Source organism: Micropterus dolomieu, linkage group LG05 (assembly GCF_021292245.1).
Source record: "Micropterus dolomieu isolate WLL.071019.BEF.003 ecotype Adirondacks linkage group LG05, ASM2129224v1, whole genome shotgun sequence".
Lineage (NCBI taxonomy): Eukaryota > Metazoa > Chordata > Actinopteri > Centrarchiformes > Centrarchidae > Micropterus > Micropterus dolomieu.
Window position 1 is genome coordinate 5,335,719 of NC_060154.1, and position 27,648 is coordinate 5,363,366.

Sequence of the window (27,648 nt, forward strand, 5' to 3'; positions counted from 1 at the left end):
GAAAACATACTTGAATGTTACATTCGCTTTCTGCCTATACACCCCAAAATCTTACACACTGGTCCACATAAGCAAGAAATCGGTAGATTGCTTTACAGCACAAAAGGAGTTTGCTTTCACAATAGAGGAACTATTTACTTTAATGCTTTTCAAACACTTAACTTACATGTAACTGTATTCTACCTGCACTATTGTATTTATGAATTTCAGCATCAGGTTAGCTTACCTGATTAGCTTACATGGTCTGAATACTATGATATTTCAAAGAGCTTTAATTGATCCCCGACATGGAGAAAGAACACATGGAATAGCAATGTCCTCTTTATGCAAAGCAGTAATAGAGTTCGTTGGAACAGAAAAATGTTCCACAGAGAAGTTTTTCTTGTTTGTGCCAGTGGAGTAAAATAACTCCACCCGTTTCCACCCGTGTTTGTAGTTTCCATGAAATTGCCATCCAAAAAGGAAGATCCTTTTATACTTGTCACTTCATTTCTTAAAACAGGTGGATGTTCTTTGGAAAAGCTCGGAGACCAAATCTAACCCAGATATTGGAACTTTTTTATGTGTTATAAGAAAGATGCAGTACCAAATTAAGCTAGAGACAAATCTGGGTCTGTTGAACAAAAAAACTATTCTACCCAGCCCCAAACAAGCCAAATCTGTAAATATCTTTAAACTCTAAAAGAAACACACAAATACAGACACACCTGGATGGGATTTGATGGGGAAAAGAATGTGAAAGTGAAACCTATACATTCATCAACATGTCCAAAACCAGAAAATTACCAGCATTTAACTTGATCCTGCTCTCTTTTTCTCCCTCTCTTTGTCCCTGTAAAAGATTATTGCCAACCTGTTCTTCTATAGAAGCGGTTTTAATTAACAATAGATGATGAAACAAAAACGCAGCAACATCTTTGAAGCACTTAGAAGCAAATGTTTACTCAATTTGAAAAAGCTGTGGCAGGAAGGACTCAGTCAGGTGCTGTGTGTGTATGTGTGTGTGTGTGTGTGTGTATGTTTCCATTTAAGGCTGGGATTAACGTCATTACAAAGAGACAACAGCTGCTTCAGACAAACAGCAGGTAAACATGGAGAGAGAATTTCCAGTGGATTTGCGTGTGTGTGTGTGTGTGTGTGTGTGTGTGTCAGACCAATGTAAAGAAAGCAGTTACCTACAGATGTACAATAACAATTGGCAGATTTAGAAGTGATGCAACCCATGGGGAAACACACACACACACACACACACACTGGCACGCATATACACCAACATCCATGTGGGCCCATGTACACACAAAGACTTGGATACAAGTATAAAGGCCAACACAAGGTAAATGTGAGTGTCTGGAAGCAGCTCTTGATGGTGTTAATCTGCATTAGTGCCAATTAAACTGATAAAGTGTGAGTGTCAGGTAATATCAATTCCCTGAAGACACTGTTTCGAAAGTATAAGTGCATTTCTCATAAAGTCAAAATGCATTTTAATCATTTTGTAATAATCTAAGTCTAAAAACTTTAGGCCTTTTCATTTTAAAATATATTATCAGTTACATGTAACAGTCAGAGGGTTAAGATACCATGATGAACCCAACAGTGAGGTAAATACCAGTGCAGTTCTTGTCATGAAGCTGTCAGTGCTTATTGCTGAGGATGTATCACCATCTAGTGGTTAGCAGGAGATGTTTAGTGAAGCCCAAAGATGGTACAATGGAGAATCTATCTACCTGGGGAACCTTAACGGTTGGATCTAGATTCCAAAAGAAACTGCATTTGACCAGTTATCACACTGCTGTAGAAACAATGCACAATGCAAACCTCATGTTTGATGGCTGCCATGCCAGATTAAAGTGCTTTACACTATAGGTAAATAGACAATAATAATGCTTTTAAAAGGTTTGTTCTACAATTATTAGAATTATAGAATTGAAAAATGGAATAATGCTCTTATTCTTCAGCTATAACATCTTAATCACTATTTATATTGCATCATTAATTAGAAATATGGTACTCAGCATGATACAACATCTAATAGCCAATAAAACAATTGTTCTTACACATCATTACACAGATATTTATTACAATAAAATTGATTTACTCATTTATATTACATTAAAATGTTAAATTTAATTATGTCAGTAGTGTGAGTTTGAAGGTATGTTCCTAAATCTGATATTGATGAAGAAGATCTGAACTACCACCATCATAAAAGTCCATATGTAATTGTGAAACTACAGATATTTAATGCTTAAAGTAAACAATAAGCCATTATAAATACCACAAAAATAAAAATGGTATCCCATATGAAAATGATTTGATAAGACTAACTTACAGAATTTAGAATGAAACTACCACACATATAGTAATATAGAAAAAAATTTAAAAATACAGAGAATCATACAGAGACAAGAACATGATGGATTTTACATAATTTTACATACATTTATCCTTATGAGATAAGTGACAGCTATTTTAGGGTGGATATATACAGTGATGATGCGCTGTAATAAAATCTGATGTTCAGAATAAGACCACTAATATGACTTAATATAAATCATTTATCAGCTATATGCGTGTGTGATCATTCATTTATCATCATTTAACATCCTCTCAACCAGACACACGCAGTCAAGTAATCACTGCAAACAGCTTGAAGATAATACGGTATTTACATAAAGAAGTCAGACCACTGAAAGACTTGGGCCTCTCTGAAGCAGGCGTCACACACACACACACACACACACACACGTGGTATATACAGACACTTTTCAAAAGCCCCTGTCCACCTCGCTTTCCTGCTTTGTCTTTGATAGTTGTGTGTGTTAAGCAGCATGCTGCCCTTCAGACAGAAAGATATGGGTAGAGAGAGAAAAAGAGGGAAAGAGGAAGAAGCTGGTATGGCAAATGTTTGGTCTGTGGCTGATAGAGGCTTCAGATAAACATGCTGGTGTGCCTGCCTCCAAACACACACCTGACTCCTTATGTAGCAGAGACAAAAGAGCAGAGGACTGACAACTGCATTTCTCCTTTTACCTCTCAAACTAGCGATTCATTGAAAAATAAAGACACAACTCTACTAGTAAAGACTTTAGTTATGTGTAAATCAGTTGTTAGGAATTCATCTACTGCGCCGTCCAATCAAAGCAATTTACTATTCAAAAAGAAAGTCACCTTAGCATCACAAGCTAACAGAGCTTCCAAATACTCTAATTACACTAACTTCACATTAGTAATTATTACATTACATTATTAAAATTGCTATAAATGTCACCTCTGGAGCAAGTAGCGGTTAAGTGTTTTGCTCAGTGTCACAGTGGGAAGTGAACCAAGGTCTCTCACACCAAAGGCTTGTGTCTTATCCGCTACCTCAATGCCACCCCATTATCTGGTCATTCATTCTAACACTACTGGCATACTGTTTTGTTATTTGAGGTATGTTGTTGTTTTTTAAAAATGTTCTCCCCAGTTCATTGTTATGTAAATATTTAGTAACGACTAATCACTACATTTACAATCTTGTTTGTGTTGTGCTGTTTTTAATTAACAACGAATTTCCTACCTATTGAGCAAACACAAAAAAACCCATGCATGCAACTTCACAATTGGATTTGACCTGGAAGTGTCATTTAGTGTGACCCTGCCTTCCAAATATGGTCTGGTTACTTCCCAGTGTGGTAATCTGTCCAGACATCACTGTGAAAGAAATCTGACCCAGACACCTGGCTATGAGTGTGACTTTATGAGCCAAAAAACAATAAAAAGATGTTATCTTTGTCACCTCGAGCTTTATCATGTTCTTAGAATCTGCAAACACACAAAATGAGGAATTTATGTGCGAACCTTATGAAACTTACAAAACAGTGAGATCTTGTTTTGTGCTCAACACATCACATTATTTGTATCAATAATAAACATCCATATGAAAACTGCATTGTGTAGCAGTAATTATATTATGTGTTCCTTCAATCAAATACATTCTCTCCATATATTTTATGGATGCACTGATATTCTCCCATTTTGTATATGCTTGCACACACACACAGAGACACACACAGTAGCAGTAGCAATGGTATCAGGCATTACTTCAGTCAGTGCAGATAAGAGAAGTTGTGAAACGAACTGTGCAAATCTTTCCACTTCAGCTCAAACTCGGTCTCATATCAAAGCTGTGGAGCGATAACAGCTCTCTCTCTAACACACACAGTTTTAGATAGACTTGGTAACTATGTTGGTGGTCTCTCCCCCTCTTGTCTTGCCTCTCTCTTAGATTAGCCTACTGACTGACTGGTATGTATGTCTCAATTCCCAGATATTATAGTCAGACAGCACTGAGTTACTGTAGGTTAAGCAGAAAGAACAGAAACTAAAGCAGTAATACAGAGGCTTTTTGTCAAATCTGATTTTTAGTTCTCTCAGCAGCAGCAGTAGCAACAGTAATATTTTTTGTTGATATTGGTCATAAACATCCATGACCGTTAAAAACACACTTCTGAATTAACTGATTTAATATAAGGAGTTCATTGTTTATCCACATGTTCTGACAAGCTATATACAATTATTAGTATGTATTGTATTTATATACTTAATTGTGCACACTTTTAAGTATTAAAACACAATTTGTACTTCAAAATGACATTGAACATTTGATATCTTTGAGTACTTTCAATACAAAATAGTTTGAGTTTCACACAAATTAGTATACTAGTTTTTGCTGTACTGGAATACTGCATTACAAAGCACCGCATGTTGGCACTGACCCACATTCAAGTAAGTCTTGATGATCACAATCTCTGCTTCCGATGATTAAATATATACTTCTGCACCAGCGACAGGATGTATTAACTACTTCTCCTTTTTCACAAACCATGAATGTAGAAGAACAACCCTTTCGAGTAGTGTGTCTGTGTGTGTATGTGCGTGCGTGCGTGCATGTGTGTGCGTGTGTGTGTGTGTGTGTGTGTGTGTGTGTGTGTGTGGCTGCAGGTGTGCTGTATGTCTGTGTGTGGGACATTCTCTCCTGGTGCTGGAGCAGAACAAACATGGATTAGAGCCACACCATCATGCAGGTACCAACAACTCCCTGTTCATCTAGACACATACACGTACACACACTCATGCACTCAAACAGCCAGCTGCTGCGGCTTACATGATTTCAGGGCCATTAAAGTCATGTAGCTGGAGAGGGCAGACAGATAGATGAAAGGCCTGTCATTTAAACAGAACGAACTATTAGAAGGTTTATAATCGCTGATGGACAAGACAGGTTTACCGTCTCAGGCATGGTGGCTGCAAAGGCCTGCAAGATAGAGAGGATGTTAAATATACAGTGTGAGTCTATCAGTCTCTGAAGCATGGATTTTACACTTACACAAGGCATTTGTTTATTTTACATCAGTATTCTATTATAAAGCCTCTGAGATGAAGATAGGGACAGAATATGTTGCACGTCTCGGTTAACAGGTATGATTGATGACTCTAATGTTGGCTTTACACACACATACTCTTGTACACTTGCCCACTTTCTTAGTTTGGACCTGTGCAATCCATCGAGAGTTCAACCAGAGGTTGTCCCGATAACATTCACACACAGTTGCACATGCACACCTGTGACCTGACTGGCCATTGCATCATGCGTATCCTCTTAGCCGACTGTTGTACCAAGGACCAAAGTGTGCCAGAACTGTTTAGTACTACTGTAGACTGTCATAGAGTACATCTACAGCTCTCTTGACTGGAAAACATTGAAAGATCATCACAGTGCTTAAAAAGGCTTTCTGTCTGCCTCTACAATACTAATATGCCGTATTTACTCTGCAAGGGCTTCACAGCTTTGCATCATTATACGGTACCAAGTACAGTGGTGAAATGTTACTACATACATTTACTCAAGTACTTTACTCACAGTAAATTATAATTTTGATATAATTTTGATGTGCATACATGATTTTTAAAAGTTTTGTACTACATTTAAATTACAGCTATAGTTACTTCTTGTTTTGCAGATTAAGAGTTTGCTCACAAAATCTATACATCACAAAATGATGCATTGTTACAGATTAACTCAACTAACAGTATGTAAGATCAAACCAGCTCCACCTTGACTAGATGCAAAATTAAAATGCTACTTTCTTCTTAATACCTCATTGATAATCCAATAATATATAACAATAAAACACTCTGAAAAGGGCTGTTGTGCACAATGTATAGTTCAACTTACTTACATTTACCTTCATTATTTACCTTTAGTAAACGGATCTGACTAATTCTCCCACCACTGGCTAAGTAGAAAGAACTTAGCTAAGCTAGCTGTCTGCTGAAACAAACCAGATGCCACTGAGCATGTCTGAACTCATACTGACACACCAGTCCGAACCAGCTGCCGCTCAGTCAGCCACAAGCTGGGTAGCCAAGAGAAGTATACGGGCCCGGAAAGGCCAAGGTCAGTAGGCGTCAATGTTACCTTAGCAACATCAAACACGCATTCACATGTTGTAAGCTTAAGGGTTACCACAGTAACTTCATACAGAACACACACACAACACATCAAGAAGATAATGATAATGATGATAATGTGTGGCCAACTTTGGAGGGTTTATCATAGTTGCAGACACCTTATGTATGCAGGTTCTCCCTTAAGCCATCAGTGTCTCTCCTCACACTGATTGTATTTTTAATCAGTATATTTTTGAACGAGAAAGAAAGAAGACTGACTTTGGCTTTCCCTGCGCATGAAACCATCAGAGGGCATAGTACAGTTTTCATCATATGAGCAAATTTTATTCATAAAGAAGCGACCCAGCTGCAGAAGTGTCCTGCTTTTTACTGGAAAACTGTTTTAAAGGTTTCTCTGAACTATTTGCTTCAATCCCGGAATCAATGTTTTCTGTTCAACTTAATGGAAAACACTGAATATAATACTGATTGAATCAAAAAAGGGAGATTGTAAGTGTTTATGTATGCAGACCTTAATGGTGAGAGCAAAACGTGCAAATTAAATTGCATCAAGCTCTGAATTTGTGATAATGTGTCCCATGTGAACATATTAATTAATTACATTTTCTGCATGGAGGTTCTGTCATTGTAATATATGTCTGTAAGGTAAAGGAGTAAACTGATTCCATCATAGACAGGGTTTCATCTGTACGTTCCTGAACCAAATGTTTGGTTGTATGTGTCAGAAAGATCTAGGGGCAAGGATTTGCATTTTCAAGCAGCTGCTTGTTCTGCTAGAAATGAAGCAGATCGGATAAGCAGAAAAGCAAAGACAGCCCCTTCCTACACACATACCTTCGCCATCATATTCGAGAGGGAACCTTTTAACATGAGATACAGATAAGTTTAGGTGCCCTGTGACTTGCTGCAGCTACCGCATGGCACTGTATCTGGACACTGTATCTCCACAAACCATGAGTCATCTCTGAAATTAGGTGCCTGTTAGATGAACAACAAATTGCGTCACTGAGAAATGTGTTCAAGTGGAGTAAAACTGCAAATTAGAGCTGAGAAACAAAGCTGCTATAAAATTCACCCATAAACACCCATCTTATCAGATATAAACTGCTGAATATAGGTGGCTTGCAACAAAAAAAGCAACATTACTAGTTATTAAGCTTCTCCAGTTTCACCCTATGTGACTCAAATACTGTCACAGGTCTGTATTGTCCCTAGCAGGATTTTTCTCTCTTCTACTCTTATTACTCTTATATTTGCACTGCCTTTCTCCTGGTTCTTCTTCTGCATATTCTCAGGGAAATGAAAACCCCTCTGCACTGTATTTGGATTATTTATAAAGATTCAGGTTCATTCAATGGGGATCCATTTGACACACACACGCACACAATTTGTCATCCATGACCAGGTTCAGTGAAATGGATGAAGAGCTGCCTTCCTTCTGTGTCTCTGGGTCACAGACTAAGGAGGTCAGGGTGTTAGGTGAAGAATTAGTGGCTCCTTAGGAAACCCAATACCACCCACCTGGCCACACACACACACACACACACACACACACACACACACACACACACACACACTCATACGCACACATACCTAGACTATGAACAACACAAATACACACAAAAAAGTAGAGCTGCAGTGATTCACTCAGCTGCCTTCAGGAATCATGTGCAGCCAATTAGAAGCTGAAGTCACAGAGAAAGAGAGAGAGAGAGAGAGAGACATATACACACACATTGGCACACACAAGCATTTGAGTTTTCAAAATGCAGTGTTCTTAATGTCTTGTGTGTTTTACAAATTGCATTATTGTAAATTGAGTCTTTTAGTTGTAACACCTCAGTTTGTCCTTAAGAGGGAGACTCACACCACATATCAGATCTCCAACACAGCTTTTACAACATTTAATTATTAAAAAAGTAAGACCAGTTCATTTACAGCTATTGTTACTATTGTATAAATTGTGAATTAACTTTTTCTTAAATGCAGTTCATATCCATTGCTGCTTTTAGTGAAATCCATTATTCAAAATCTCAAAACTACACTAAAGCACTTCCTTTTGTATGCCTTAAATGCTTGTCCTGATTCAACACCAGTGTTTTATTTATTTATTATTTCTAGACTTATGGTCAATTGGTATTGATTCAGCTATCCTGTTTAAAAGCCAATCAATTTATTTTCTATTTCCCTAAGAGGCATGGCAACCATTTTAGCCAATCTACCTGGAGTCCTGGTCCTCACCGAGAGATAGATGATCATGCTAATGCAACAAGACAGTTACGCACAAAATACACACGCGCAAAGTGGTAGCCAAAGCATGAGCAAGCAACCATTACATAGAAATAAGGGGTCTAGGCAGAGTGGAAGAACTTGTCCTAAGCCTATTAATAGTATTAGAGAGATACTTGTTGGTAATGATTAAAAGCCACTTAGCGCTGGTGTATTTACCAAGAGGATCAGCCACAGCAGAGTTAAACAGGCCTGATGGATTAACTCAGTCCTGAGGCATACACATTGACCAGGAGAGAAGAGGGGAGAAGAGAGGAGAGGAGAAGAAAACACGGAAAAAATATGGTGTTGATTAACAATACCCTCTATTTTCCTCTACTGCGTCCGATATACAACTGATGGGATTTCAGGGCATCAAGAAGCAACACTTGCCTCATATATAAATTCATGTGCATTTTATTACTTTGAGAATAGGACTAATATAGATTTTTTAAATTCAAAATGATTGCTAAAAATTAATTAAATTAACAATGAATGTCATTTCCTGTTTGATCATCATATCATGCTCATAGGTACCTGTACTTTTGACAATTTGTATTTCATGCAAGTACTGAGTCAACTCTATATTTCATAGGGAAATTATATAATATTAAAGTACTGTTTACATGTTTATCCATTAATAATAATGATTCAGTTATATAATATTGAAATATAACAATGACAGGGGCTGTGTATCTTCCGGTATTAGTATTAGTACTCTTACTACTTATGACTTACTTTTACTTAAGTACAATTTAGAATGTATTTCTACACGGAGGTGCTTATTCTTCAGAATATGAATAATTCTTCCACTGTACACAAGATTTTTTGTGTGTAAATAGTAATCTTCTCCAAAATATAATCACACTGATCGCACCAATGTTACCAAGGTACACAGATCGCAAATCATGCAAATTGTTATATCTTGTATGACAAATACATATATACAAATATACGTAGCCCCTAGGCCCCACATGCAGGATTTCTACCCTCGTCTGTGCAGTACGGTGAATAATTTCAACCTGTTAGCCTACAGCATTTAAAATGACAAGCACTTTAAGATAGATGCATAACAGAAGTTAAATTCAATACAGAGCTGGGAAGGAAGCCAGACAATGTCTGGTACTTTGCCATCCATTTCCATGACAGACATCAAGGGCATTGTGGATCACTACCCAGCAATCTCCTGTCCTTAAAAGTGTGCTTTAAGCATACAGCATCTCAACTGGCAGCAGCTGTGCATGACCACAGTATATGATCTGACTTATGATTCGTGAGGCCTAATGTATATTAAATTAGTTAAGCTAATATAATGTGTGTTACATGATTTCAATACATAACCAACTGGATAAGTTTTGTAGAATGCAAACAACAGTATGATATTGATTGTAGTTTTACATTAAATGTAACATTATTTGTCTCCAAACAGAGACATAGGTTGATGTTTTTTTCTGACAATATGTAAAGGAGAAAATTGATGTAGTTAGTTAAAAAAATATAACTACTTTTATTTGCCTTGTAACCTTTTAATTATTGGAGAGTACTTGTCAAAGACAGATTTCTGTCACTCTCAGAGATGTGAGATGTTTTCAACTTACCACCAAAAATGTGCACATCCTAGCCAACCTCTCACATTGAAGACTAACATACTGTATCCAATCCAGCTGTGAGGTGGGAGCTCCCAGATGTTACTGCTGCAGTGGCGTTATGTAAGTCAATGTAACCTACTGATTTCCCTGACTGTCACATGGGTAGGACCGCTGGGCTGAGTGCTCACATACAAACACAGACAGATAGCGGATTACCCAAAGGATTTGCGGAGTAAAGCTGTCTTTTTAAGATGACTTTGTGACATTTCAGCTTTTGCTGGACATGCATGGTAGAAAAAACAAAAAAGGCACACGATACTAGTTATTGTATGTGATAGATGAGTGGGACTTGAACCCAAGATGCTGCAAACTCCGTGACACACTGGATAGCTGACTCACAGAGTGGCCTAAAGCTATCTTAATCCTGGAGATAAATGTGTGTTGGTGGCATTTGGCTTAGCTTCGTTGTTTTTCCTGGTTTTTAAAAAGACTTTCATGATGGAAAGGCCTGTAGGAAGGGGTTTTGTGTGGTGTAGAGTGGAGTCACATAAGCACCTTAAGGAAAAATACGTGAGGGTATTGGAATCTATGCAAAAACATGCAAATACTTTTGTATGTTTCACTTTTTCATTTAGGCAACCAGAATGAGAAAGGAAAACACTTCACTGCCAGGCAGCTGCAGCCATTCTGCTCCAAACATAGCTGCTGGAACACATTGATTAAACAGGATCATTATAATTTGCCATTTGCTTTTCTTGCCATTGATAGGAACATCACTTCAGCGTTTTCAGTCATATACAGCATATTAAATCAAAAGTACACTGTAGGCTACAGCCAAACCTTCCAGATACTTAGATTTAGAATACTCTGAGCAGCTCTTATCCGCCCTGTGTGGTTTCATTTATTGTCTATACATTATTGACTGATGTACTGCCGCCAAGTCTCAGAGGAGGGAGGGAGCAGGAATGGATTCATCAGTGGGAGAGAGCTGCTAATACTAGGATGACCTCACTTTATGTGAGATGCCTTACAAGAGGAACAACAGGGGGACTGGATATGATCACTGAGAGATTTGGAATAAAGGAATAAAAGGCATATGCAGGTTTTATCCACCTAAAAGTTTCCTTTGTGAGAGCACCATTTTTTCCTAGTTTTACATGGTTATATTTATAATGTTTCATTCTAAATAGGAGCCACACAATCAATCAAAGAAAATGAGAGGAATTGAATGAGCAAGGGGTCAGGAATAAATATGAAAAGCACTAGTTTTACAGCTCATGTTCAGTTAGGACTTGCCCCAGGAGATGAGAAACACATTCTCTCAGGCTTAAGATATCTAAAACACTCTTGGAGTAAGCAAATCCACTTTAAGTCTCCACTCTGTTGGCAAAGAGCATTCACACGTTTAAAAGTGCCAAGTAAGCAATTTAGATGTGACTCAGCACCCGCATTATCGCTATTTGTTGTATACAGTATTAACAGTTTGCAATGGAGTGAGCACAACTGTAATATATACGCAGCACATGGTGTATGTTCAGAGCCATTTAGCACAATATGAATGGTCACTGATACTCTTTAGATGTTCATATTGTAGCCATGGCTGGATTAACTTGCCCTGAGACCCAGGGCAAAAATGAGCTTCTGGGTCTTCATTACAAGTATTATTATTAATAGTATCAATATCAGCTGAAATAATGAAGGCCTTAGAGAAGACAGGGTCTCTAGATACACCTTTCTCAATGCTGACATTTTTTCTTGTCATAGTAGGAAAAGCACAGGTGTTACTAAAACATTAATGCTGGCCCAGTTCTATTCAAGTGTCTAGTAAGCCATGGTTTGACAGTGAGCCAACATGCACACTACAAGGACTGTGAAACTGAAACAGTAAAAGGGAATTTATTTATTATTGATTTTATTATGGGAGCCACATTTTTATTGTTGCCAGCATGCACAATACATGGACCTTGAAACTATAACAGCAAAAGGTAATTTATTCATTCATAATTTTATTATAGACAGATAGATAGAACTTAATTGATCCCCGATGGGAAATTGCGATGTTGCAGCAGCAAAATTGATACAGATTACAAAATGTACAGACCAGACATAGGCTATTTACACAAACTAACATATAATTTCCTTTTAAAAATATATTTACAACCAATGTTTACAAATATTCAGGATGTGCAATTTAGTATCACTTACTGATTTTGAGAGTGTTGAGTATGATGTTTAACTGTGTAATTTAATTTCCTATATCATTCACGTTGTCCTTTATCATTATAGGGGGCAAATCTTTATTATACTTAAATCATAAATCAAGAGTCCGTGTATCTATCTATCTATGGTGAATGCAGACAAGCAGGGGGCGTTGAGGGGCCGCTAGAGAGCAGCCAGTGTCTGCACAGAGCTGTGTGCTGGCTGGGGGAAACTGATCGTGTGGCAGAGATGTAGTGTAGCTCGCTGGGACTCCGTTGCCAGCCGTCTGTCACTTATGCCGGGGATCATTTGTCTGACATTACCTTGGAATGAGAAAGACCAGATTATTGCACAGTTCACTTACACTGCATGAATGTGCCGCGTAATGCGAAAGAGAAGAGCTGCCTTTGGGGGGAAATATTTATGGTTCGGGACGGTTTTGTTGAAGTAGCTAGTTGCTAGCGCTGCTGGGCTAGCTGGGCTACTTGGACGCATTTTTGCAAGGATGCTACGGTGGATTCGACAGCAGCTGGTAAAACTGCTCTACTATATTTTCTCCTAACGCTAACTTAGCCCTCATTAGCCCACAATAACAGTCACTGAATACACGGCTTAGACCACGGGAGGCTTTATGAACTTTATGTGGATACAATTTAGGAAGCTATTCTAGCCAATTAGCTGTTGCCGATGTGTCCAAAACATTGTTGACTGTCTCGCTGTGATGACAGCCAGGTGTAGGTGTAGGTTGTGTTAGCTACCTTCCCAGCTAGCGAACGTTAGCGTTAATTAGCTCACAAATCGTTACTAACGCTAAGCTAGTTGAGACCTAAACAACAAACAGACCAAAGTTGAGTTCAAATTTGAGTTGTGAGTTGATTTGAAGTTGCTGATTTTAACCCCCCTTCACCTGAATCCTTGTCATTGTAAAATATATTGGAGAGTCAACTAAGTTTAACGCTAGCTAGCTGGCTAACAATGTTGAACTTGGCGAAGTTAAATAGTTTTGCTAACTCCGCTTCATCAAACGTTAATGTTAATTATTAACGTTTGCTAACATTAACTCGCACCACTTTAACTTAGACGGAGTATTTTTTTTATACATTCTGTCCAGAGAGCCAGCAAACGAACTTTAACAACTGGTTAGACAACATTGGTGTGAACTCTCGAGCAGAGTCATTTAACATTACGTTAACATCTCACATTTTTACTTTCATGATAACTTTGGATCGGCTCAGTGTTGTCTTAATTCATTTCTTAGTGTAAACCTGTATGAAGTGGCTAAATGTAACGTTAACGGTCTTTGAATGATTAACGTTACATACGTGTAGACAGAACCCTGTATTTGCTGTAATCACATGTTGTTTGACTACAAACATGGCTGTGTGTTGACGCATTGCCAGTGCAGATGTGACTCACAGGAGGTAAATTGAGTTTTGAATTATGCTGGAGAAATGACTGATGTGTTTGTCAGTCACGCTGCAGTGACTCGATGCTTCTATTGCAAGATTTCTGTGGTTGCTTCTGTTTGTAAAAGTAGAGTCTAGGGTTTGGATAAGAACCTGTATTAATGTACACTATAAATGAATGAGAATATTGTGACTGGTAGATGGGTGTGTGAGCATGTCAGGATGTGTGAATGAATAAATTAGTAAGTTATAAGATTAGTCACACGTTCCTCAAACTGTTTCTGTCACTACAGCCAATCAGAGTTAAGGTGTTTCTGATCTCCATGTCCTAGTCAGGGAAGGGTTGGGATAGAGTGACTCTAGCTCATCTGCAACTTTGTCAGTCTGTAAAAGAAAAAAAAAAAAAAAAGTTTTCTTTCTGCCTTTAGAAGTTCATTTTGGCCTTCAGTTTTTTTCAGCACCACAGAGAGTTGCATTCCTAAAAAAAGAGATCCTCCCCTTAATTTGAGATAGCGCAGTTCATTTGACCCATCCCATATCGTTGATCTGCCTAGTTAATTAAAAGTGTAATTAAAATGCATCTTAATACAACGGGCCTAATGAAAAGCTTTGTCGGGGGCACTTGGCTTTTGATGTCACCTGGAAGTTAATGCAGGAATATTTATTCCTGCACATATTGCTTATCAGTTTACTTCTGGTGACACTGGGCCGCATTAAGGAGGAGAAAGTGGGGGTGTCCTAATTGGCAGTGTGGCAGGCATTTAATGTCAGTCTTCTTCCATCAACAGTGCAGACATCATGCTAGTAATGCTGCATATGTCTCATAATAATTACAGTACAAGAATCCTTCAACATGTTGTTCTGCAAGTATGACATTAAATGTTTATGCGCTCCAGTATTTCCTAGAAATTGCAGTGAATATATTTTTGCTGACCATTTTCCAAAGCATATCAAGTTTTTATATTTGGTCCATGCCTACATGCTATGAAAGTCAAATCATGTGCTCAGGGCATCTGATATGTGTTTTAGTGTAAGAAACTACCAAATTTTCTTTTTCATAACTTTAGTGATATATTATTGTTATTGCTTTTGTATTGAGTTTGATTAAGACATACTTGGCAAATTAAAAATATTTAATGCAGCAAGGCTTGCTACTGCTGATGTAGTACTAAGAGGAAAGAGTTTTAGTCATTGCTTGCAACTGCATTTCCAAGTAATGATAACCTTAAAAACCAAAACTGGATGTTATTACATGGTTACTTTGATACCTTGTCAGCAACTGGATTTTATGCCAGAGTGAAATGAAAAGAAACTTATAGCTGTGTAAGAAGTGGGCAATAGAGATGATTGTGTGGATAAATCTTATTTGCTATTTATTACATTGCATAACTATGCATTCCTGTTGAGCTAACAGAATGTCCTAACCTTTTAGAGTCCCATTCAGTATCACTCTCTGATTGCTGCGGCAACCCTAATTATCCGCAATAGTAAAGCAGCCATGCCACCTTAGAAAATATTGTTAAGTTCCTTATGACCTGTAGGTCTGCTTCAAGCTATTAATTTAATGCCGCTCATTGTGAGTTATCTGTTTGGCTTGCCTGTAATCATGTTAGTATTGCTATTGTCATCAGTATTGCTGTCAAAAGCAGCACATATCTGCTGCATCTGACTCTCTCTTCATGTTTGTATTAAGCCTTTCTGTCTTTACTGCTTGCTACTAACTCGACCTCTCTCCCTTCTCCTCTGCTTAGCACATCCAATTTGATTAAATGGGTCATAGTCTATGATACAACTTAGTGTGTTCACATGGTTGTGATGCATTAGTCTGTCGCCTAGCCATTGTTCAGGGCAATAATTCATCCAAGGCACTGTGGGACTTGTAGGCCTAATGCATTGAGTAATTACTTTGTGGCCTACAAATTGATGGGGGCACTAGATTTTTTATTTTGATTGCTACACTGCCACTGGCATGAGAATGAGGCTTGTTATTTTCTTTTAGCTTATGGCCAATTTGGACTGGACGTGTAAAATGTGTGAAACAAAAAAATGTGATATTCAATGTTAAACCCATGGCCCAATCCTAATGGTCTGAAAGCTTTGAAATCCTTCTTTACCGCATCTGCTGCTTATTATAGCCTCTTTTTTGTAATTGTGATTTCCCAATTACATTGTGGTAAATGTAATTAAAAAATGTAATGTAATGGTTAAGTGCCCTTATTACGTGCCAGTCATACCTATCCGTCAGCCAAGTAAGTCATCGGCTCAGTGCAGTTTTCATACATACATTTCTGGTCAATATGTTATTAAGTAGCATGTAATAATATTTTATACTTTCTGTGAATATAAGTTCAGTATATTAGTTTGAAAACGGGACGTTGTCACATGTGTATCCACATGTGTAAGTCTGACCCAATTTGATAAATAATGTTGTATTTGGTTCTCGTATCGTGCACTGGTTCGTTTCAGTGGATTTACCATAAAGGCTTGAGTACGTGTGCTCTCCTAATTTTGGTGTGGCTAGCTTTATCGCCTTCTCATAAACGAGTGACAGAAACACTCAAAGCGGTTCAGACCGTTTGTTGCCTTTTTCTAAGAAGCCTGTCACAGATGGAGTGGATGTACTTCGAGACAGCAGAACAGTGTCTGCAAACGTATGTAAGAGTTATGTATTTATCTCTGTTTCCTACAGAATGACTGTGTAACTGTGGCACTCAGGGTGCGTGTGCAGTCGATATTGACTAATACCTAATATAGAGCGTGCTAACCTCGAAAACCCAGGTGTTTTCTAACATTAATTTAGCTCTCCTTATTAGATAGGCTCCTTACATGCTTGCTAATAACTTTTTTAATGCTGGGTCTCCGACATTGACAGCATTGTGTTGGACAGACTTGTGCAGCTGTGTTCATGAGGGAGAGCCTTGAGATTGTGGCGGGCTGCCACAAATAAATGAACATATGGGAAACACTGGATCTTGTGTAGAGTTGAATGATGGGAAGCATGCCTTGGGAATTAGCAATAGCCTCAATCTGTTGTCTGTGTGTTTGTTTGTTATTCACAAAACAAATGCAGCATGACACTATTCAAGTATAACGTCTTTGTTATTGTGTATATGCTCACATCAGGCCATTCTTGATTGACTAATGGGACACTTTATGATATTTACCTTACTCTTATCTGCTTTGAGTACTTGGGGATCTCTACTAGTTGTGCATCACTGACATTCATAATCAAATCACGTGAAGAATAGGGGTGGGAATCTCTTGGCACCTCACGATTCGATTCGATTATGATTCAGAGGGCTGCGATTCGATTATAAAACGATTATCGATGCGTTTTGATGCATCATTTTTTCTATACAGGATCCCTGGATAATTACTAAGCATTTAATTTGCGCATTAAAATCCAAAAGAAACATCTCCTAATTAGCTTAAAAGGACTAGTTTGCATCCCCAATTTACTTTATTAACCTCAGCCCCATGGTCCCTCATTTCTTTAACAACCAGTTGTCAGACTCCTCTGATCAGGATGTACAGTATACAGGACAGAGCTGTACACCAGTTTAGTCTAAGCTTCTACCTGATGTTTTCAACCCTTGACTAGTAGGTTAGTAATGACAAACAGCTGATAATTAACATTACTAATTTAGCTGACGTTACAGATCCAAGGAAGCTTTACACATTACGTTACAGTGACAGAGCAACAAAAAGTCATCCAGGATTGAATGCCTTGGTAAAGAATTAGGTTTTTAGTATATTTATGAAAGTGTCCAGACATTTCGGATCTCTGTGGGGATGAGTTCGAGAGGGTGGGGGCTTTGACGCTGAAGGCTCTATCCCCTAAAGTCTGGAGTCTGGTGTGGGGGACAGAGAGCAAGCCCTTGTACAGCAGAGATGTTAGCTAGCGCTAACAGTAGTGTTGTAGTCAAGACCGCCCAAACCGAGACCAAGTCAAGACCAAGACCAGAGTTTATCGAGACCGAGACAAAACCAAGACTTTTAGGGGCTGAGAGCAGTTGAGATCAAGCCTGAGGTTTGGTTGCATTTGAAGCAATATGTTTTACTGCCAATCAAAGTTAGGATGTTAACTAATCAGACAATGCAAAAGCAATTTATTGATATTCCCAAAGTTATGGTCTTGACTGGTCTTGAAATAAAATCCTGAGTCCTCAATGTCCGAGAGTGAGACAAGACCGAATACAAATGCGGTCGAGTACAAGACGAGACCAAGACCATCAAAAAGTGGTCTTGGTTATTACAACACTAGCTAACAGCCTTCACTTTTCCAGCCGTTGTGGAAACTATAGACTTTTATTAAGGGAAACACTGTGACCTACGCTCTTTCTTATATACAGTCTATGCCTATGCTGCACGTTTACTACCAGACTGAAACTTACTGCTAACTGTCTGTCACCATCATGTTCTGCCACTTGCTCTCTCTCATTCGCTGCCTCACACACTGGATATGCAGAGAGCTGCCGAGCGTCGAGTGTTACCGTGCTCGCAGTGTGCGAGTTAAAATCATTACTAGCGCACTGATATTAATGATTGTGTAACAAATATATAGGGTGGTTATTCATTCCGCAGCGGTGGTGTGTGGAATACAGGCTGTTGTGTGCGCTCTACAGGCTGTCCGGGCGCTCATCAGACTGTTGGCTAATGTCACCTTAGTTAGATCTTATTAAATCTGCATGGCAGTACAGAACCAATGGGTGAGATGCCTCCCTTAATTTCACAATGCAACATCTTTATTACAGTTACACTGGGCAGCTTTGTATAAGCCAGCAGTTAAACTAACTTAAGATACTGTGTGCAGCCATATTAATGATTAAGCAACTTAACTGATAGCTGGTTGATGTTGTGGTGAGTTAGAATCTCTGACTTGTGTAGACTGTCTGAAAAACTGTTTGCAGAAAGGGAATGAGAAATTCAAGGTTTCTTACATGAATTGTGAAAAGATGTATTGAGTAAGACATTTACTGTCCTAAAGTACAAAATTACCATAATCTATCTGCAGGGATGCAATAGCTCATTGATCAATGCCAGTGACTCAACAGTTACTTTGTTAGATGTGGATATTTCTGGCTTACAAAACTCACTTCCTGGTTTGGCAGTGTCTGCAGGTTCACAGAGGTTGATTTTAAATTCTGTATTACTTATAAATGTAACTGCCTCATGAGAGCCACTCAGCAGCCAGGGTTAACAAACCGTGGTATTATTGGGCAAGTTCCTGTTTCCCGCAGCAGTTGGTAGAAGAGGGCAACTTTAAACTAGGAATACAGCACTGTACATGCAACTGTGGGATTCTGATGCAGGATGTTTCTTTAAAGGTTTTTCATGGTGTACATGCTCAGCTGACCTTCTCTCTGAAATATTGTAGAGTTCTGTTCAAAGACTGATAAAAAGAAGTAAAGCGGCATTTTTCGAGCTCATAAAAAATATCAGCCTTTGGCGGCGGCGACTACACATTAGAGATGAAAAATATCTGGGTGCTTGGAGTTAGACAAAAGTGAGGGTAAAGAAATCCCACATGGACTAGCTTTTGAAAGCTGAGAGCAAAGTAGAAATGAATGGATCAGCGGAAATGGAAAATCCTGAACATACTGTTTTCATTCCTAAAAGTAGATCACTGATTTTAATGCTAGTCGATGACAGAAAGTGTACTGTATGCGTAAAGGAAAAATATTTACGTGAATTTTGTAAATTTAGTCTACAGCATCAGTAAGAGGGGAAAACAAGACTTTCAAGCTGTTGCTACTTTCAGACATACCTGTACTTCCTTGACCTAAGTAGAAAAGTATTTATGTTCAGGTGAGAAAGTTAAAGATATCAATTTGATATGACTGTAGTAGGGTAACAAAGGTGTCGTCATTCTGCATTAGGTGTTAGGTGTGGTGCATTTATTTATAAACATTAAGAAATCATCAGCAGATAGAGAGCTTGAGAGAATGAAACAGAATAGCAGTAATAGTTTAAACGCGTCCCTCCCTGAACAGAGGTGAATCTGTGTGAGTTTGAGGGACGTGGACCGGATACATTCCTCTGTGTGTGCGTATGGGTGTGTGTGTTGGACCTACGTCATTTAAAAATTGCAAATGATTGCAGGAACTTGGCTTTAACCTTCTTAGTATAACAGTCAAGCAGAGTGTGAAGCACAGGACAATACCAGAAATGATGTTGGAGCCAGAAAAGTCAGTCAGTTACCAGAAAAATGTGTCTTGCTGGTCAAACATAACCAGGTATTACTGTTCACTTATCTGACTGGCTACTCAGAAATTTGCATTTTAATGGAAACATACAATAATGTACAGTAGAAAAGCAAGAGAAGTTTACCATGCTTTTGAACAGTAAGTAGTATGACACTAGTGTAGTGTGGTGTTTCTGTGTCCGTTTTTCACTATAGAATCCTTTACGTCCCAAACTAACCTCTGCTGCACCTGACAAAATAATGGCCCATAGAGATAAGACTTTACAAGCCAAACAATACAGTAACTGAAACCACATTGAATAGAAGTTCAAGAAGTTGCCCCAGGTGGATTTTAGTTTGGTGTAGACTTTCATGGGTTAGTCATGCTTCTGCTTAATGCCAACTAAATAAAACAACTTTAAAATAAGGTCATAATATTGCTGTCCCTCTTTACCACTATCCATTTCATCATTTCAGTCAATTGCTTATAATTCCGATTCACTTGAAATATCAGTAATCTTCCAGCAAAAAAGGAATTTGTATTTATGTTTCACATGTTTTTGACAAAATGGAAATTCTTATAATTTGATTAACTTCTTTAGCCTTTCTAATGGCAGTGACCATGTGTGTAATTTACTACAAGGACACAAGACGTTGACAGTTAAGCTATAAATATTTGCCTTAACCTGTATCTTGTGTTTAAAAAAACTGTCTTGTGCACAATTCTACTGGTATCACTATAGGGCACTAATGAATATGTAAATTATTCATATGATAATTTCTCTGAGTTTGCCTAAAAAATGTTATAACTCTACTTTTTTGGTTGAAAAGTGATTTGAACGATGTGATCAAAATAGTTGTAGTTGTTTCTGTCAATTGTCCATCTAATCAATTAATCGACTAATTGTGTCCGCTTTACATTAGAGTACATGAAAGGAGGTCAAAGGTCCGCTTTTATCAACACTTTGCCCTAAGGTGGTGTTGTTTATATCAGTTGTACAATGAGAAATGAAATGTGTAAGAGTTATTATGGAAGTAACCTGTTGTCTCCTTCTTCCCCTTTTCTGCCCCACCCCCTCTCTCTCTTCTCATATATCCTCCCTTCCCTCAGGGCTTTGACCCCCCTCATCAGAGTGAAACCAGGACAGTTTATGTGGCAAACCGTTTCCCCCAGCATGGCCACTACATACCACAACGCTTTGCTGACAACAGAATAATTTCCTCCAAGGTATCAAATGTTGTTTAAGCCTATATTCAGCATTTTCTCCTTGATGTTATCACTGCAAGATTTTATGTTAGGCAATATGTAAATTTGTTCTTTACTTGATATAGTTTTATTGTGTATTGTCTACATAATAAAAGCAAGTACAAATTCTGTTCTTGAAAAATGTTTAACAAATATTATAAATCTTCAGATCTTTGCTTTATTGTTCACCTAAATGCAATAATCATGTTCTTAAATCCTTTGTCGTCACCACAAAAAAACACTTTTCATCTTTAGCCAGAAGTGTAAATGAGATGTGATGGAAGCACTGTTTATTTTTTGTATTTTATGTATTTATTTGTGGTTTATGGAGTTTGAGGCACTTGACATGCACCATGACATTTCTCATGAGCCTGAGCATGGCCATGGTTTAAGAAAGTGTCACCTACAGAAACTCTAAACTCATTGACTGATTTCTGGCAACAGTTTGACCAGTTTTTAGAAAATTTCACCCTGAACTGTGGTGTGGTGGGAGGGTGACAACAAGATGAAATTTTGTGTTTGTGAGAGGATCACTTGGTCAGCTGGAAGATTGACTGGATAAAAGGATGATAATCTAAAGAGGTTGCTGCCTGCCACCAGCAGTGATGTCATTGATTAGGCAGTTGATTAGATGACTGACTTTAGGGTTTAAGTCACCTGAGTCTGAATTAAATTGATTTTAAGTCATTCTTTTTAAGAGACAGAAACCGCTCAATTCAATACAAGATTACTCTTGGTGTAGCTGTGTACTAATGGGATGACTTTCACCTTAAGGTAATAGCAAGCTGTTAAAGTTCCTTAAAGAAAGATGTTTTGTAAAAAGAGTAAACCAAAAAGTGCAGCCACACTTTTTTTTTTTCTCCCATCAACTATTCTTTTAAAACCATGCTGCACAGGAACTGATGAATTGAAACTTAACACTAAGAGTGAAAGAAAAACAGTCTCTGAAACAGCAGTAATCTGGAGAATGCTGTGTGAATGTCACCACTTACCAGAAGATTGATATCTCAGAATTTACTCATGCCATGCTACATACTGTTATCTTGGAGCTGCCAATGAGCAACATTGACAAAGTTAGCTTTGAAAAGTATGAAAAACTGATTTATTATGTACCTGTTTATAGTTGGATTGTTGCCAGCCAGAAATAGGCTAGTTTTACCTGCCTTGTATATTTGTATATATACATTTTACAACTCCTAAGTGCTCCATCTAGCATTCTGAGGATTTCATAAATTTAAATGAATATTTAAAATGTATGAGTACAATTTCTAACCTTCAGATACCTGGCTTAAATAACCTTTCCTTAGTCTTTCTCTTAAATGTGTTTTTTTTTTTTTCTCTTTCTTTCTTTCAGTATACAGTTTGGAATTTTGTCCCAAAGAATCTGTTTGAGCAGTTCAGAAGGATAGCCAACTTCTACTTTCTCATTATCTTCCTTGTACAGGTAATAACACTCATAAATGCCCACGCAATACTATTTTGCAGGTACATGTTCTCAGTCAGTGACGAGTCAAGTGTGGTTTTCTTGCCCTAAATACACATGTAATTGTGTGTCTGTGGGTCAGTGAGTGACTGATGAACTTCTAGAGAGTCATGCCTTCACTATGCATCATTCAACCTGTTCTGAATGTAGGATTTGGCTTTCAAATTTCAAATCAGGCTTCACCTAATTTATTTGGGCTTGTATAGTGAAGCCAAAGCAGTTGACTTGACTAAAAAGGATCTATTTTCAACCAGCAAGTGCCAATTTGACTACTTTTTGGATGGCCTTAGATGGAATTTTTCCCTTATTAAAACAAGCAAAGAAAAATTTTGTTGAAACCTGCATTTTAAACACACTCGAGGATCAAGGAAAAGCTACACAAATAGTTATCCATGTTTGTCTGTTGATGGTTTCTTTTTTTGACTAACGCTTCCTCTGACTGTAGAGTTTCTTTTTCAAATGGAGCATCAGAAACTTTTCTTGGACACCATAAGCTCGTCGCTACGTTTGTTCCAGAGCCATTTAGACAGAGAGTTGCGTCATCTCTGTTTAACTTCAATTTAAGTGGTTTTATTGTCATAAAGCATATTAACAATATTAACTGTACAATAATAATAAACAAAATGAACAATTCTAAGTAATAAACATTCTTTCCAATGGAACATTTTTATTCACAGCAATGGTAGATCGTGGACCTCTCTACATGGGAGAGCGAGCCCTAAACCGCACCAAGAGCCTGAAGCTCTGTGTTGAGCTAGGACGTGTTCATTCACGTTTTTTGAGGGATGGGCAGTTCTTTCATTGCTGTTTCTCAGCCATTATAATTGCAAAACTTCTGAAGCCGCGTGCTGAAGATATTGAGCTTGACTGAGTGAGAGCAAGGGCATCACTTTGTGTTAAAAAGTGGTGGGGACATTTAAGGGCTCATATTAGGGGTGTGACAAAACACTCAGTCCACGAGATGTGAGAATGCATAATATTGGAGTCACGAGAACAAGACAGCAAGCTATTCCAATGCTATTTTGAAGAAATATTCATTGATGAAATAGGCTTTTTTATTGGGGGGTCTAGGGGTCCTCTCCCAGAAGATTTTAAGCATATAACTCTTGATTTCCTGCATTCTAGAGACATTTTCTGAACCAATTTATGGTGGAAATGTCTCTTATTTACATGAAGGGAAACAAAATTCATGTGTTCGGTGTTCGTTTTAGCCTAAGTTACTTTTTTTTGGACAAGGCCGATCTGTTTTCTTCTATATTTACATTGCATTTCCTTTGTTTTCCTATTGTGTAAGTAAAACTTTCTCATAGAATGTTCTTTTGTTATTTAACATTTCTTGTTACAAGCTAATTTTCAAAAAACATTTAGTAAATGTTTTCAAAAGTGGTGTGGACATGTCCCCAGCGTCGTCAGTGTAAATGACACCTATGAGTGAGAGCGTGCGTGAGGAGGGGGGCTGTGCAGCATGTGCACAATCAGTGATTGACATTGACACATTGAAAGTGATTGGCTCTCATTGGTTCTTTTGCCGCGGGCGTAGTGAATTCTTGCAAATGGCATTAGGAGGAGCCATAGGAACCTGATTTAGGATATACTGTAGTGACAGTTTCATATGGCATGTTATTTCTATATAAGTTACCTATTGAACCTTTAAGAGATACAGTACATTTTTACTTGCCTATCTAACTAAACAATATGTGAATCATACAGCCTATGAATGGAAAAAATCAGTAATTTCTCATATTCTGTGTTAAAAATCAACTACCAGGAAGCAGATGCCGTTCTAGACGATAACTGCAATCTTCGTGTAATGTTAAGCAATCACATGTAATCCAGGAAGTAATGACAGAAGCATTAAGAGGACATACAACTGTGCTTCCATGGTCCGTACTTCTCTAAACTGTTAGTAACCTGCTAGTCTACAAAAAATGTTTTATATAGGGCACCATGGTGGCAGAGTGGCACATAACCTTTGTTGCATGTTAGATGCCCCTCTGTGTCACCTCTCATTTCCTGTCCTAAACCATCAACTGTCAAATATCAAATGTCTAATAAAGACAAAAAAATTTAAGAATCAAAAGTAAAATAGCACTTAAAGATTTTTTTTAAACATTTGCAGAGGACAGTACCTCGGTTTACATTTTTTATACCACTGGAGTTTTTGGGAAAACATGTATAACCCACTGAGAACAAATGGTTATTTACTGATTCAGGTAAGGTTGGGAAAACTGAAATGTTTAATAGATGTTGCTTATGAAGCTTTTAACTTCCCTGTGTGTGCGTGCGTTCGTGCGTGCCTGTAATTTTGAAGTGACTGTTAACCTTTAGGGGAAGTTGTAGGCGTTTCCTGTTTGACACATCAGCCACTACTTCTCTCTGTTGTCTTTGTAGTTTGTTTGTTTTATGTCCAACAAGACACACCCACTCTTACTGAGTGTCTGATGTCACTTTTTCCCCCTCTACACTTCTATTTTTTTTTTTAAATCATACCACTCCTGCCTCTGTATTTGTCTTTCAAGTTAATGATAGACACCCCAACATCCCCAGTCACCAGTGGTCTGCCTCTCTTCTTTGTGATCACAGTAACTGCAATAAAACAGGTGAGAACACAAGCACACGATAGCTTCCTCTTTGTTGGGGGTAAAATAGGAACTAACATACATGCAGTTGTATTAAAGTTACATTTTGCAAATTGAAACAAAGTCACAATGTTAAATATCTGAAAATGTGAATAAGCTGCAATTGATTCAGGATGCTTTATTCTCTAACCAGGAATTAGCTTGCCATTGATATAAAAACATGCTTTTGGAATAAATTAAGCAGCTATTAGACACTTCAGTTGATCCATGAGGATCAGTTTTGCCAGCATTGCATCATCACTGTTGTTCAATAATGCTATATTCCACTGTGAAGTTGCTGTATGGGATCGGTTATGATGAATTTAATTTCTTCATAGGGCTACGAGGATTGGCTGAGACACAAGGCGGACAACGAGGTGAATGGGGCTCCAGTTTTTGTGGTTCGCAGTGGAAGTCTGGTCCAGACAAGATCCAAAAACATCAGGGTAAGATGACAAAAGCTACACTCTAATGGAATTATATATTATTCCAATTATACCAGTTCAGAGCTTTACTTGCAATGCAAAGCATTATATATTTGTTCATGGGGGAAACCTAAAACCCAACTAATAATAGCTTTTCACAGCTCACAGTCAACAGCCATAGCTAACTAAACATAGCTTGGCTAGCTATTCCCAGTGCTAGTGGTTTTTCTGTAAAGCTCGTCTGTATAGAAAGATAATATAAGATCAGGCATGCAAACTCCTCACCTTTTGGCGAAATTTACCATTTTGAAACCAAAATGGGTCGAACAAGCTTTCCGTCAGAAAGCAAGCCTGTTGTAAGATAGAAGTAAGCTAGCTTACAATGTTAACTGTCCTGTCTGATACAGTAATGTTGCCAAGTTTATCAAAAATGTGCAGCATTAATCAGTACCTTTAACAACTTCTTGACATTTTGTTTTCCGTTCTCTCCCTGTGAACATGACAAAAGAGGAGGGAAGACTAAATCATGTCCGCATGTGTGCTGACCCAGCAGGGATGATATTACATGAGGAAAGTTGATCTACAGGAGAAACCTCTCTGAAAGCAACATAGAATGAGAGCCATACTGCGTTATATTCTGTTAGATTTTTAGATTTTAAATTTTCACCTGCCACCTGAAGTGTTTCCTTTACAATAACAACATAAGTAAAAACATTTCCACCACAAATTGATGTAGGAAAGGCAGAAATTTGTGCAGAATATTCACCAGAATTCAGGAAATTAAGTGTTTAATGCTCTAAATTTTCTGTGGGAGGACACCCAGACCCCACCAACACAAATACTTTTTCAGCATAGATGATTTATAGAAAATAGTATTAAAATATTGTCACATCAATAAGGTGCATCGCCACATCTTGTGAGCTAAGTGTATCTTCACATCCCTAACCTTATGTCCCCACTAATTTTCAACACAAAGTGACGCCCTTGCGTGTCGGTATCTTTCTTTTGTTGCAGTAGACGAAGGCACATTTTCTATACAATTTGTAACCTTAAAACAGGCTGCTCTTACACTGTCTCTGTATGTTTCTCTGCTTGCATTTGTCTGCTTGCATTCTTCTCATCTTTTTCACCCCTGACCAGTTTGCATGCCTGATAAGATATGGTTGTCAATGAAAAGAGAACTGTTTCATATGTTAGGATTGCAAGAAACTGGGGCATTCATAGTATTACAAACACATGCAATTGGAATGTTGGAATGGAGTAATGCATTTGTTGCAGTAATACGAGTCTCTACAAATGCCACTGTTTGTTTAATGTTCATGTTATTGTATTGGACAGACTGGCATTATTTGTCTTTGCAGTTAATTTTCCTGTAGGTCAATGACTTTCAGTGAGGGGGGAAATGTATATTTAATATTTTTCGGTTTCAGTATGGCGCCCCCTAGTTTTACATTATTTTGACTGAGCACTGTTGTCCTGCACTTTAGTTTATTGAATGAGCGCCCAAACAAACATTCACCCGGGAAAAGTGTACTGCTAATGCCAGTTTGCAGGCTAGATAGCTACTTTTACACAGACACTGACACACCCCTCCAGCCATCTTAGAAATGGAGCATTCATAATATTTCCCCAAAGGACCCTTTTTCTTCCTATTGGTAATATGAAACTATTAATAATACATGTAAAAACATTATTTTTGTTTACAAAAATAACTACATGTTTTTTCAGTTGGGCTTGAATACAAAGGCACAGAGGTATACAAAGTCGCTGGGCATCA

At 38.0% G+C, this 27,648-nt stretch overlaps 1 protein-coding gene across 2 annotated transcripts in view; it reads left to right on the forward strand.

Moving 5' to 3' along the window:
- The first annotated feature begins 12,714 nt into the window (after positions 1–12,714).
- Positions 12,715–27,648, forward strand: part of atp11b (ATPase phospholipid transporting 11B (putative)) — a 59,867-nt gene continuing 44,933 nt past the window's right edge. The window contains exons 1-5 of one of the 2 annotated variants that reach the window (XM_046049466.1): positions 12,715–13,041; positions 21,211–21,327; positions 22,700–22,789; positions 25,348–25,428; positions 25,785–25,892. In XM_046049466.1, the coding sequence (XP_045905422.1) occupies positions 13,015–13,041; positions 21,211–21,327; positions 22,700–22,789; positions 25,348–25,428; positions 25,785–25,892 (423 nt within the window). In that variant the 5' untranslated portion in view covers positions 12,715–13,014. The remainder of the gene's footprint in view (positions 13,042–21,210; positions 21,328–22,699; positions 22,790–25,347; positions 25,429–25,784; positions 25,893–27,648) is intronic. The other variant, XM_046049465.1, reaches the window with a different exon arrangement.